This window comes from Vipera berus, assembly GCF_964194415.1.
Source record: "Vipera berus genome assembly, chromosome: 7".
NCBI classification, from domain to species: domain Eukaryota; kingdom Metazoa; phylum Chordata; class Lepidosauria; order Squamata; family Viperidae; genus Vipera; species Vipera berus.
The window spans coordinates 71,271,233-71,286,211 of record NC_138209.1 but is presented as its reverse complement, the minus strand read 5'-3'; the positions used below and the strand labels follow the sequence as shown (position 1 = coordinate 71,286,211).

Here is a 14,979-nt window from a genome sequence, read left to right as displayed (position 1 = left end):
ACTGGGTTGGTTCGGGGTGGAGATGAAAAGCTGGGTATCATCAGCATATTGATGATACCTCACCCTGAAACGACGGATGATCTCACCCAGCGGCTTCATATAGATGTTGAACAGGAGGGGCGAGAGTACCGACCCCTGAGGCACCCCACAACTAAGGGGCCTAGGAGCTGACCTCTGCCCCCCTGCCAACACCGTCTGTGAACGGCCTGAGAGGTAGGAGGAGAACCACCGTAAAACGGTGCCTCCCACTCCCAACCCCTCAAGACGTCACAGCAAGATACCATGGTCGATGGTATCAAAAGCTGCTGAGAGATCTAATAGGACCAGGACAGAGGAATAACCCCTATCTTGGGCCCGCCAGAGATCATCCACCAGCGCGACCAATGCCGTCTCCGTGCTGTACCCGGGCCTGAAACCTGATTGGTACAGATCCAGATACTCAGTTTCCTCCAGGACCAAAGGGAGCTGCCGTGCCACCACGCTCTCAACAACCTTCGCAAGAAAGCGAAGGTTGGAGACAGGATGAAAGTTACTAGCAGTGCAGAATTTCCTTGTAGAAATATTTCCACATCCAAACTATTTTGAGTTTTCTGGATACTTATGATAACAAAGTTGCTTTCTGACTCATGAATCTAATTTAATATGATCAGATAGTTTAATAATGTCCATCAATTGTAAACTGACAAAAGCTTCTGAGTAGCTGGGGGGAAAATGTTTCTTTCTAGATGGGTTACAGAGTCAAAATTTAGAATATAGCCTGCTAATCCTTCATTAATTCCATGAGATTCCCAATTTCCAAGTTGATCCATGAGATTATGATTTTAGACCCACAGTACATGATGGCGTTGTGTCATATGTGTCATACTGCCCAGAAAAAAACTGGTTGTTATCAATAGTTTCCCATATCTAATGGAATATCTAACATAATTCTGCCCGTCATTGATTAATTTATCCTCAGATATGAATATCTGAAATGTTTTTTTTATCCCTTAATGACCAGTAGTTCTTTGCAATTCTTCTAAGTCTGAAAAATCACCCTCTAGGGATGGTTTCACAATGGTTTCGACTTGTCTTAACCTTATCTTCAATTTCTGCTGTGCAGCACTATATTCAGCTAAAAGTTTAGCAAATCTTGTTTGTAAATTATCTAGCATTCCTTCTATTTGGCTAACTTTTTGTTCAAGGTTTTCAGTGTCTCTCTTCATGTGTGCTTGCTCTAAATCCAGTAGCCCATCTTTCATAAGGATTTGCTTTCCCTTCTCTTCCAACAAAGTCTTTGCCTCTGGATATTCTGTTAAAGCTTCCATCAGATCATCTTTATGTAGACAAAACAAATCTGAATAACCAAGACTTTTAATATTAGCTGTTCTCCTATTTCCAGCTTTGCTACCTTTAATGTTGAGGATGCTAATCTCTCCAAAATAGCTGCCATCACTGAGAACGACAAACTGAGTTATTCCATCATCAGCTACTACCGCAAGTTTTCCTTCTTTGATAATGTACATTTCTCGCCCAATATCACCCTTCCGGCAGATATAATCTCCAGGGCTATATACCTGAGGTTGTAGTTTCAGGACCAGCTCAACTAATAGACCAGCTTCACAGTCTGAAAAAATCTGGACTTTTTTCAAGGTCTCCAAATGAACATTAATAGCAATTTCTGCTCGTAATTTATCTGGAAGATATTTTAAGACTTCTCTTTCGTTTACGGCCTTTTTATTTGTCCACAAATAATCAAACCACTTGATAACCCGTTTCTCTAAATCTTTGCTTACATTACGAAACTGCATATACTGTTTGATAGCATCAATTCTTGCTTGAAACTCCTCTTGGGCAGCATTCATATTAGAGATCATAGAACCGATATTACCAACAATAGTAGCAAAGATTAATACACCGACCAAGAAATCAACCACAACAAACCAATACTCTACATCTTTCACGGGAGGAGGTGTTTCACCAATGGTCGTCAACGTCAGTGTCGACCAGTAAAGGCTGTACACATATTTTCTAGCAAGCCTGCCAAATTCAGGATGAGAAATATTGGGATAGACCCACGTATCTGTTCCAAAGCCAATCGCTTTTGAGAGGGAGAAATACATACAAGCGTTCCAGTGGATAATAATTATAATGTACATGACAAGATTAGAGATCCTGAAGATATTGGGATAACTTGTTCTTGTTTCTGTTTGCTGGAAGAATTGAAACATACGTGATATTCTAAGTAATCTGTTTATTCTTATTTCTGGGTAATTCAGTCCAAAGTTGAAGTAAAGTAGATCTGTTGGCACGATGGACAGTAGGTCTAATTTGAATTGTGATGTTTCCTTGTATCTTTGCCAGAGCTTAGATTTTTCTTTCACCAACAAGCCTTGCTCCAAGTAACCTGAAGCAAAATGTAAACAATTCTTTACGGTACAAATCTGTTTTTAACCAAAGACAAAAGGTAAACAGAAGTGATTACTAAACTTTTATCTAAACCTAGAGGTTTCTCTATCATCTTGGCACGTAGTCAGAATTTTGAACCTTTCCAGTTCACATTTAAAACCAAAATGTGAAGAACCAAACCAGCATTTAGAAACTGATCGTCTTTTTTCTCCAATACTTCGTCAGTACAGTGAACTTCCACGAAACTTTTATCCCACTTAAAATTCTGATTTATCTTCTTAACGTGATTACTCACTATATGAAAGCATGCAGAAACTCTGCTAAGTACTTTTATATTTTTTATGCAGTTTTCCCATCATGTCAAAACCAAGAAACTGAAACACCTCTTTCAAATTACCGGTAGGATTTGGCCTTGTGTTTGTGATAATCAGGAATACTTAAAGTCAGGAGTCCTCAACCTTGACAATTTTAAGATTTGTGGACTTCAACTCCCAGAATTCTGGGAGTTGAAGTCCACAAAGTTGCCAAGGTTGAAGACCCCTGCTTAAAGTGCTATGTGTGAGGGAATTTTGAAGACCACCTATTTCTTAATTTAACTGTCCAGCATTATGAATAGTTATGATAATCGTGCCCAGAAATGGGGATCTGAAATGTATTATATTTATTGATATCCTACCTTAATATTTTTTTAATACTCAAGATGGTGAACACTCCTATTTTCCCCACAGCGGTAACAGTGTGAGGTGGGTTGGGCAGAGAGAGAAAGACTGACCCAAAGTCACCCAGCTGGCTTTCATGCTAGAACTCACAGTCTCCTGGTTTCCAGCCTGGTTCCTTAACCACTGGATGAAATTGGGTGATCTTTGTTTTGGTGGGGAAGGGGATTCTGGACCTAGCTCACTTTAAAAATTTAAAAATCCCCTCATAAAATACAGCTCAAGCTGTCCCATGTTAAAAAATAAATGCCTTCAAAAAGAAGTCACAAAAATGCAAAAGGTATATTGAATGTGTTTGTATAAAATATCTAGGCGTAAGTGCTACTGAAAGCTGATGCATGGGTCCATTCAGAGACACCTGCAGGCAAGAGGACAAAAAACTCAAGATGGCAGCCACAAAGATAAAATTGTATCTGGAAAAGAAGGGTGTGGCTTTGATTGCACAATTGTGATCTCCAGTTTGACTTTTTGAACCACCTATGGATCCTCTGTTTCCATTTCTGTATCATGGAGGTGTTGTTTAGCCAGTTAAATATGTAAACAACAGCTATATATACAAGGAACAGTTGCTGGAATTGAGTATGTCTAGTCTAATGAAGAGAAGGATGAGGGGTGACATGATAGCAATGTTCCAATATCTCAGGGGCTGCCACAAAGAAGAGGGAGTCAAGCTGTTCTCCAAAGCGCCCAAAGGCAGGACAAGAAGCAACGGATGGAAACTAATCAAGGAGAGAAGCAACCTAGAACTAAGGAGGAATTTCCTGACAGTGAGAACAATTAACCAGTGGAACAACCTGCCTCCAGAAGCTGTGAATGCTCCAACACTGGAAGTTTTTAAGAAGAGACTGGACAGCCATTTGTCTGAAATGGTATAGGGCAGGGGTAGGTAACCTTGGCTCTTTTATGAGAATTCATGGACTTCAACTCCCAGAATTCCTGAACCAGCATAGCCAGGGTTGCCTACCCCTGGTATAGGGTTTCCTGCCTGAGCAGGGGGTTGGACTAGATGACCTCTAAGGTCCCTTCCAACTTTATTATTATTATTATTAGTAGTAGTAGTAGTAGCAGCATGTGATCACCATTTGTTATTTTTCCTAGCAGGCTTTTGACAAGCAAACTCAATGAGAAAAGCTAGATTTGCTTAATGACTGCATGATTCACTTAACAACTGCCACGATTTGCTTAACTATGACAAGTAAAGGTCATAAGATGAGGAGCAACTCATTTAACAACTGCCTCACTGAGCAACAAAAATGGTGGGCTCAGTTGTGGTCATTGTGGTCAGGGACAATAAGAATGTAGCCTTACCTGTCCTTGTCCGCACAAACATGTCAGCAATATAAATAAAATCTGAAGAATAGTCCAAAATGAACCACATTTCTAAATTGTTATGATTAAGGTCATCAAAACAGGCCCTGAGTAAGAACAAATGACAGCAGCAATTTAAAATTAAGCATCAAATATCATCATCATCAACAACAACAACAGCAACAACAACAACAACAGCTATTCATTTCAATGGGAGGGACTGCCTGGCACTTTAGGAAGATGAGTCTCATTCTGGAGATGAGTCGCAACTGCAAATTTAATGGAGCACAACATTTGATTTGTGTAAAGTAGTTGTTCTGCTTTGTCTGTTAAAAAAATATTTGTGTATCCCTGTCAAGTTCTCCTGTTTTGCAGAAAAACGGATAGCATGCCATGGATAAAGTTCAGATCTGTTGCAGCAGAATAGGAAGAACAGTGTTTTTATTTATTTATTTATTTATTTTTTAATTCCATTTATATCCCGCCCTTCTCCGAAGACTCAGGGCGGCTTACAAGCTTAGCAATAGCCTTCATTCTATGTATATGCCTGCTTATTAGAGCTTTCACACACACCCCAAGCGGCATTATTACAAAGTCAGCTTAATTGCCCCCAACAATCTGGGTCCTCATTTTACCTACCTCGGAAGGATGGAAGGCTGAGTCAACCTTGAGCCTGGTGGGATGCAAACCTGCACTAATTGCAGGCAGCTGGTGTTACTTAAGGAGGCATTAGCCCACTGCTCCACCAAGGCTCTGTAGGTTGGCACCTTTTCCAGTTAACCAATTTTAGTAAAAGCTTTCATCAGCTGCAGTTCACTTCATCAGATGGGTAGAATGGCTAGCTGATGTAGGGTTTAAATTGGGATGAGGTGTGTGTGTGTGTGTGTGTGTGTAAAACGAAGTGGAGATTAGGTAGATTATGCAAACACAGGTTGCATGCGACAGAGATTACAAGTATCTTAGCTATTAAGGCAGTGGTGGCGAACCTATGGTGCGCATGCCAGAAGGGGCACTCAGAGCCCTCTCTGTGGGCATGCGTGCCTCGCACTTTGGCTACGTTTTCGCAGGAAAAAGCCATTTCTCAAGCTAGGAAGGGGCTTGAGAAATGTGTTGCTCTCCAGTGCTTTTTTTGTAAAAGAAAAATGTGCCGGAACTCACACATGTCATACAAACCACCTTGCCTACCCTACAAGGTTCCATCCAAAAAAGGTGCCGGAACTCCGTTCTGAGCGTTCTATGAGAAAAAAAGCCCTGTTGCTCTCAAAGGTACAAAGTATGAGCCAAGGTTAGACAAATTATCAGCATGCATACAACAGCAAAAATCATATTAATTGTTCAAAAGCATGCCAAATGCAAACTTTTACCTTTCAATAAAAAGTTGTTTGTATCATTGAAAGCTTTGTTATCGTGTTTTTCTTTTAAGACAAAGGATGTTAATGTATGAGTTGTTTTGGGTTTCAGTTTGGGCACTCGGTCTCTAGAAGGTTTGCCGTCACTGTATTAAGGGCTATAATGAGCAAAAATGAGCTTAAATGGACTCCAGAAGATGGTAGAGGACAGGAAGGCCTGGAGGAACATTGTCCATGGGGTCGCGATGGGTTGGACATGACTTTGCAACTAACAACAATGAGCAAAAAAGATATTGTGTTTAATGAGACCGTCCGAGATTGTTTGAAACCTTTTGATGTACTTGAGTTGCTTTGGATAAGCAGGATGTTAACAGCACCATCAAGTGACAAATTATTGAATTCACATACTACAAAAGGATTAGCAGGCACTACCTAGGATTTATGAAAATAAGTACTTGATATTGGGGCTTAAAGATTTCAGTTACTATATTCACAAACTCACATCATCAGCTTCAGATGGTAAATACAAACCTTGGATAAATCTCTAAATCTCCAAGCATGGGAAGAAGCTGCTAGTCCCTTTTAAATTAGCCTTCCTTGAAACTAGGGATGTTACATCATTATGGAAATCAGCTGTCTCCTAAGGTTAAATCAACCGCACATTCAAATATATTCAGATATTCAGTTTCTAATTTAAAAGTTTGAATGTTCAGCAAGCGACAATTTACAGAAGATTTTTGGAATCTTTGAACAGTTTACGTACATTTTGTCACCAGCCACCAGAATGGCTGCAGATTATTCATATGTGAATATCCTTACTCCCATATTGCAGACCGGCGTATGGTATACATTTTACCCTCTGTTATTTTGCCAAGACCTCCATTGTTCACAGATGTTTCTTAACTCACAACACTGGAATTTTCTCAATGAATTTAACTGGACTGACTTTGTGGTAGGATCATATTTTCTGCTTATTTTTTTATTTATTAAATGGGCACACCACACGATTCCCAATAACCTGATAGCTTTACAGGTGAAACCGTTTCAAAGAATGCAACGAGAATTAAAAAAATAAAGATTAAAAAAGAATTTCTTTCTTTCTGTCTCTCTGGAGAGCAATTACGGGAGTTGAAGTTCAACACGGTTGGATGAAATGCCAAGTTGGGAAGCTGGGCTTAAGTCTACAGCAATATTTCTAAGGCGGCCAGTTTTCTATAATGCTACAATACCTAGCAATGATCATTGTCCAGTTGTACATGACAGGCAAGGTGATGCAGAACAGCCAGTTGTAATAAAGGTTTCCAGAGGGATCAATGACAAATATTTCTTTCTTTCCCCTGTGAAGAGTAAGCAGAAGAAAAAAAATTATCCATTCCTACATTAACCGTTCACACAAAATGGTGGCCCAAGTTGACACAGAAATGATTTCACTGAATTAACTCTTTCTTAGAAATCTCTACAATTTAACTTTGGCTCACGATGTTGCAAAATAAAAGTAGACAGTTGTTCTGTTTGGATGCCAAAGGTAAAGGTAAAGGTTCCCCCGCACATGCTAGTCGTTTCCAACTCTAAGGGCCGGTGCTCATCTCCGTTTCAAAGCCGAAGAGCCAGCACTTGTCCGAGGACGTCTCCGTGGTCATGTGGCCGGCATGACTAGACGCCAAAGGCGCACGGAACGCTGTTACCTTCCCACCGTAGTGGTCCCTATTTTTCTACTTGCATTCTTACGTGCTGTCGAACTGCTAGGTTGGCAGAAGCTGGGACAAGTAACAGGCGCTCACTCTGTTATGTCGCACTCGGGATTCGACCCGCCAAACTGCCGACCTTCCGATCGACAAGCTCAGTGTCCTAACCCACTGAGCCACCACATCACTTTGAATGCCAAGACACAAGTAATTATCTAGAATATAACATTGGTACAGAACACAATTCAGGGTAAGGAACAGATTTTCCTCTCCCTCCCGCACAGACTAGCATCAGAACACAAGAATCTTGTCTATAAACTGACTTGGGCAGTAATGCATTTTAACAGGAGAGCGTTCTGGGTAGAAATTTAAAAGCACTTACTCCTCTTTATTATTTTTCTCCTCGGGTTTAATTTTATTTTTCTTCTCATCCTTATCTTCCTTGTCCACTGTGTTATTTTTCTTTGCATCACCAGTTGTACTGAAAGGGGAAAAAAAAATATAAGTGTTAAATAGAGCACCCTCACCATGAAGTTACTTTTATTCCATCTTATTTTTAGTTCACTTCATCAGTTTGCTATAAAAATGTTCCACAGTCCTTGCATATTAGGGTTCATGCTCACTACTCACGATTGGGAATCTTTTTAATTTTGAATGTGTTTCAAATTGGTCTATGGCCCTGATAAACTAAAGTCACTACAGTCCCATAAAGTACGAGTATTCTGAATATTTATTTCATTCTTTAAAGTACTCTACTACGTGTGTGTGTGTTTGTGTGTGTGTGTGTGTGTGTGTGTGTGTGTATAATGGTTTTGATATTGTATTATTAAGATGATTTAATATGGTGGGAAATAGATAACACTTAGGAAATAGAACAAGATTACATACAAATCAAATGGCAAATCTAGACAGCACACTAAAAAGCAGAGACATCACCCTGCCAACAAGGCCATGGTCTTCCCAGTTGCAATGTAGGGCTGTGAAAGTTGGACCATAAGAAAGGCTGAGCGCCAAAGAATCGAGGCCTTTGAACTATGGTGCTGGAGAAGACTCCTGCGAGTCCCTTGGACTGCAAGGCGATCAAACCGGTCAGTCCTAGAGGAGATCAACCCTGACTGCTCTTTTAAGGCCAGATCCTGAAGTTGAAACTCAAATACTTTGGCCACCTAATGAGAAGGAAGGACTCACTGGAGAAGAGCCTAATGCTGGGAAAGGTGGAGGGCAAGAGAAGAAGGGGACGACAGAGAATGAGGTGGCTGGATGGAGTCACTGAAGCAGTAGGCGTGAGCTTAAATGGACTCCAGAAGATGGTAGAGGACAGGAAGGCCTGGAGGATCGTTGTCCATGGGGTCGCAATGGGTCAGGCACGACTTCGCAACTAACAACAACAACATTCAAATAGATAAAATGTGTATTTTGGATATTAGATTTTGTTATGAATTGAGACAAGGGAAATCTCGGTTACCTAAAGCCTGAAAATTATAAATATCAAAGGTTAAATTGGAATATTGATGAGAAACTAAAAATTGGGTAAAAATTAATAGCAGGATATGGATTCTTTATGAAAATTGAATGTAATTAAGATAGGTAAAGGTAAAGGTTCCCCCGCACATGCATGCTAGTCGTTTCCAACTCTAGGGGCCGGTGCTCATCTCCTTTTCAAAGCCGAAGAGCCAGCGCTTGTCCGAGGACGTCTCCGTGGTCATGTGGCCGGCATGACTAGACGCCAAAGGCGCACGGAGCGCTGTTACCTTCCCACCGTAGTGGTCCCTATTTTTCTACTTGCATTTTTACGTGCTTTCGAACTGCTAGGTTGGCAGAAGCTGGGACGAGTAACAGGCGCTCACTCTGTTACGCGGCACTCGGGATTTGACCCGCCAAACTGCCGACCTTCTGATCGACAAGCTCAGCGTCCCAACCCACTGAGCCACCGCGTCCCTTTTTAATTAAGATACGTACAAGCTAAAAATTATTGATAAATGTAATAATGATGTTTTTATTGAGTTGATATAATAAGAACTGTACTAGCTTGAATATGAGACAGTAAATGTTAAGGGAAAAAGAGAAGAAATAACTGATGTTGTAACCTGAGATTTGCACTAAAGATTTTGCTATTGAACTATTGATTAACCCAGTCACCATGTTGCTTTTTTAAAATACTTAAATGTAAAATTGGAAAATCAATAAAATATTATTTTTAAAAAAGTACTCTTACCTTATGCCATCTTTTTTACCTTCTGAATACCTAAGAAATTACTCTATAATCTATTACACACATAATTATTGTTGCTACAAAGCGTACTGTAATAAATAGTCTGATTAAACCTGTTAGCTGTGGAATTCTGAGGGTTGAAGTCCACTTGCTAAGGCTGAGAGACATCACTCTGTGCAATCTGTAATTGTTCCTTATTCCCCAGTCATATAAAAAACTGTAAATTTGTTGAAGTGAATTTTGTTCCTTCAGTTTTCTATCTAAAGGAACATGCGGTAGGCTCGGAAAAGAAAGAATGCAGACAATGCTTGTCCTCACTTTCCACCTACCTCCAACCCTTTTACAAATTCAGCTGATTGAACCGAAATATCATTTGTGGCAGATGGAAACTAAAGCACCAACCAACCAAATAATGGATACGATACATACAAAATTAAGGAGTGATAGGCACTACACCATAATTGTAACCGTACTGTGTGAATCATAATTCTACATAAATAAGGAGAAGGAAATTGCACCTTTTCATTCATTGCCCAGTGTTGTGATTCAGTGTCAGCCTGTGCTCCCAGCAGCTGAGTCCGATGAATCTGAGGAGGAGGAGGAGGAAGAGGGGTTTGGAGAGCCTTTGGTGTCAGAGGGAGGCTCTGATGCACTGCAGGACTCTCAGCCTGCCCCCCCCCAGTCATGTTCCTCATAAGGCTCAGCTGTGTGAGTACGAGATGTCGGACTCAGAGGAGTCACAGCTGAATCTGTTCAGAGACACTAGAAGCAGAAGGCAATCCAGCAGAGCAGAGCAGAGAAAATCAATGAGGCAACTCAGTGAGAGGAGGAGAAGGCAGTAAGAAGCCACACCTTGGGACTGATAATAAAAGGGGAAGGTGTGGACGGGGCTGGTTGCTGAAGGCAACCGTTTGGAGACATTCTAAGGGAATCCTGGTCTGTTCTTGCTACTTCTGTTTAACTCTTGTTTGTTGACTCTTGTTTGATATTTTGATTTATTTATTGAAGGTAATATTCTGTTGCTTTTTTGTTTGAACTGTAAATAAATTCGGGTTGGGTTTTTCCAGCCTATTGACTGTAAAAAGGAAAAAGGGGTTGTCCCTGACACAGAAACAGGGCCGGTCGTAGGCTGGAACAGAACAAGTGTTAATTAGATCAGCAATAAAAACAAAGCAACCAAGGAATTAACACGGTCAAATTAGGGCTACGGTTCTACTTCTATTCTACTGACCCATTATGTGAAAACTTAGATTTATGGAAAAAGCTCTAATACTGAGAAAGGAGGAAGTAGAAGAGGGCAACCAACAACAAAGTGGTTTACTGACTCAGTTACAGGAATGACAGGGATGTCATTGAAAGAGCCGAAGGACCAGGTAAAGAACAGATTGTCAGAAGCTATCTTAAGAGCCACAGTGGCGCAGTGGTTAGAATGCAGCAGTGCAGTCTAATTCTGCCGACTGCCAGCAGTTCGATTCTCACTGGCTCAACAGTTGACTCAGCCTTTCATCCTTCCGAGGTCGGTAAAATGAGAACCCAGACTGTTGGGGGCAATAATGCTGACACTGTAAACTGCTTACACAGGGCTGTAAAGCACTGCGAAGCGGTATATAAAGTCTAAGTCACGGGTGTCAAACTCAATTTCATTGTGGGCCGCATCAGCATTGCAGTTGCCCTCAGAGGGCTGGGTGGGTATGGCCAGGGTGGGCGTGGCCTACTGGGTGGGCATGGCTAGAGTGCGTATGGCCTACTGGGTGGGCGTGGCCAGCTCTACATCGTTCAAATCAAGGGTGCCTATGGGGGCCTGGGCAGGAGTGGGACAGATCTGAGGGTCTCTGGCAGAAGGAGGATTTCTGGGCCAGGGCCAAGGCAGTGGGGGCTGTTTCCTCACTGTTTCCAGGATGGCTTCGCGGGCCACATGAAACCACTTCGCCAGCCGGATCCAGCCCCCGGGCCTTGTGTTTAACATGTCTGGTCTAAGTGCTCTTGCTGTTGCTATCTGTGTGGTCGCTAAGAGTCGCCGATGACTTTGTGGCCTAAAACCACTCAGTCAGGGAACTGTGACCTTAACCCAAGTTTATGGATTACATTGCATTACAACATACATGCTCAGAGTTGCCTTGAACCGTGGGATGGATGGATGGCATTTAAATTTAATAAATAAGTTTTGATCCTCAGCAAAAAGAAAAAAGAAAGAAATCAAAATTCAGGCACTCACACATCTTGCCTGCTTTCCCCATCCTCCACATTTTCGATACTTTCCTTTTTACCATGGCTGGCTAAATTCTGAGGATCTGAGTCTGAGTGTTGAGTTTCACTCCCCCCCATCCTTGCAGGTGTAGTGATAATTTGTCACCTGAAAGAGAGAGAGAGAAAGAAAGAGGTTCAAAGTGGACCAACAAGGCTTTGTTTATAATGATATATGGGGGGAAAAATCCATCCTATTTGCCTCCAAAACTTGTGGGGGCTCCATCACTGGAGGTTTGAAAGAAGAGACTGGTCAGTCACTTGTCTAAAATGGTATAGGGCAGGGCTTTTCAACCTTTTCACCCATTGTACCACTTTTAGGATATGGCAACATCCAAGTACCACCAGTCGCCTAGCAAGGTGTCAAAAACCTGATGACAAAAAAAAGGAAAAAAGTGATGTACAGGTAGTCCTCGACTTACAACAGTTCGCTTAGTGACTGTTCAAAGTTACAATGGCACTGAAAAAAGTGCCCCCCACCAAGCCACAGCCGGGCAAGACACCTGCCTGCCCACCTGGTGGAGCTCTTCCTCCTATCCGAGGTTTTCATTGTTGTGAGCATTTCTGTTGAGGATTGACAGCAGGGGTAGGGTGGTGGTGGGTGTTTGGTTTTTATTCCCCCCCCCGTCTGCTAGGTGGTTGCAGCAGGTTTGGGTCACTTCACATGACCCTGGGACACTGTGACCGTCATAAATATGAATCAGTTGCCAAGCATCTGAATGTAAATCACAAGACCCTGGAGATGCAACATTCCAGATGATCGGTGCTTCTTCTGGGCTCAGCAGAAGTGCTGGGATCAGCGCCGAGCTCCAGCTGGAGCCTGGCGCTGATCCTGGAGCTTCCACTGAGTCCTGACAGCCCTGCAGCTCCAGCCGTCTCTCGCTTACGCTTGTGTGGTGCTGCCCCCGGTTCAGCTCATTCCCCTCCCCCGCTACCACTTTTCTGAAATGGTCGCATACCACCTGCCAGGTGCCAATGTACCACAGGTGGTACTCGTACCGCTGGTTGAAAAGCCCTGGTATAGGGTCTCCTGCTTGAGCAGGTGGGCTGGACTAGAAGGCCTCCAGGGTCCCTTTCAACTGTGTTATTCTGTCTGTCTTCTTCTGAAGCCAGTTGGAGACAAGTGAGGACACTCCTTCTGAAGTGCTTGCAACCATGAACTCACATTTTCTTAATCATCCTATCACCCCTGAAAAGGTAAAGATTGCCCGCTTCGAAGAAATCCAATAAGGTTGCTTTGCCAGTGGTCTGCTAATTACCTCTTGTCAATAAAGGGTAACGAGTGGATAGGCAAATCCCCACTCTTACATTCCCTAAGACTCAACCAGCAGCTAGCCAGGAACTAGATTAGGATCCGTATTCCATCATCTCAAATACAGAATTTATCACACGGACAGGCAGATTATTCAACCCTCTCTCTTTTTTTGCAAAAATATATATATATATATATTTTAAAGCTCTTCATTTTTAAAAAAAATCAAGGCAGAGGTGGCTGGCACCCCACCCCCCCTACAGCTCTGCCTTAAATTTACAAGCAGGAAAAAGGATTTTTTTTCCCCTACAGAATGAGCAACCTGCTCAAGCATTACCGAGTGTCACAAATTATACACGTTGTCCAAATATGAATTGGCCACTTTGGCAGTCTCCCTGCCACACATTCGTAACTGACCTTAAAATTTGGTTTCAACTTCTGAAGATCCAGACGAACAATTGTTTCAAGTTGACATAAGCCTATAATTCTGCTGAGGAACCCATAAACATCTAGCAGTAAGATGATTATAACAACATGTGCTTTCTAATCAGACTCCGTACTTTAGCTAAAGGGGGGGGGGGGGCGACGGCTCAGCAGTTAAAAAATCCTGAGCATGTCAGCTGGAAATCTGACAGCCCAGCTACGAGACTCGGACGCCACACAGAGGGGTGAGCTCCTGTTACTTGGCCCAGATCCTACCTACCTAGCAGTCTGAAAGCATGCAAACGCGAGTAGGTAAATAGGGTTGCAGCATGCCAGGGTCATGGGGTCACTTTTGCGACTTTCTGACAAGCAAAGTCAGTGGGGTTATTTAACAACCGTGTTACTAACTTAACAACTGCAGCCATCCGCTTAGCAAATGCGGCGAGGAAAGTCGTCAAATGGAGAAAAACCCACTTAACACTTGGCGACATACAATTTTGGGCTCACGTTGTGGCCCTACGCTGAGGACCACCTGTACTTAAAACACAGGACAAACTCAGATTTGTCTGCTGCATCCTCTCCTTTTATAGAGAAATGCACTGCTTGTTGCATTTCAAGCAGCCCCCCCCAACTGCAGCGATCCAAAGGGCTGGAAGAAAAAAGAACAGTGCCCCAGTCATAATAAAAAAAGAACCTGGATTTCAGCACGGTAAAGCAATACTATTGTGCGCCCTGAAATTGTACATTTTTCTGCCCTCTTCTCAAATTACCTCCATGAGGAACAACTGATATTTAAAATCATAACTCCCACATGGCTTATTTATGTGTTTCTATCATTCCTTCTCAGACCGGCATATCTGTCTATAAGCAAATGTATGCACCTCTGTACATAATAAGCTTCTGGGCAAAAATGCACACACACACACACACACACAGAGAGAGAGAGAGAGAGAGAGAGAGACAGACAGACAGACAGACAGACAGACAGACAGACAGACAGACGTGTGTGTGTGTGTGTGTGTATAAATGTGTGTGTGTATATATATAAATATGTGTGCATACATACTGTATACATATACACATATACACACACATACATATATATGTATTCTCTAATTATTTACTATTTGAAATCTTAAGATAGTTTGGCGAATAGCAGCACTGGGTCAGTTTTAATAGGCCACCTTTAATCTTGTCTTGTATTTTGCTTAGTCAAGCATTTCCCAATTCCTTCCAATCCCATTAAGGCGATCATTATTACAAAGCGTTCCAAATCTTCTCAGTAAAACAAAAACAAAAACCTGGATCGTTCTTAGTTTTATTCTGTACATTCCAGAGGCCTGGACCAATTTATACATCTCATTAATATTCTCACACACACACACACACACACACACACACA

The 14,979-nt window shown here is 42.0% G+C and overlaps 1 protein-coding gene across 1 annotated transcript; it reads right to left on the bottom strand.

The window, feature by feature from the left end:
* Nucleotides 1-989: 989 nt before the first annotated feature.
* Nucleotides 990-11,983, bottom strand: CNGA1 (cyclic nucleotide gated channel subunit alpha 1; the record flags this gene model as incomplete). Its single annotated transcript, XM_081332550.1, has 4 exons — nt 990-2,386; nt 4,413-4,519; nt 6,991-7,098; nt 11,874-11,983. The coding sequence occupies 4 exons, from the start codon at nt 11,981-11,983 to the stop codon at nt 990-992; spliced, it is 1,722 nt and encodes a 573-aa protein (XP_081188676.1).
* Nucleotides 11,984-14,979: the final 2,996 nt, after the last annotated feature.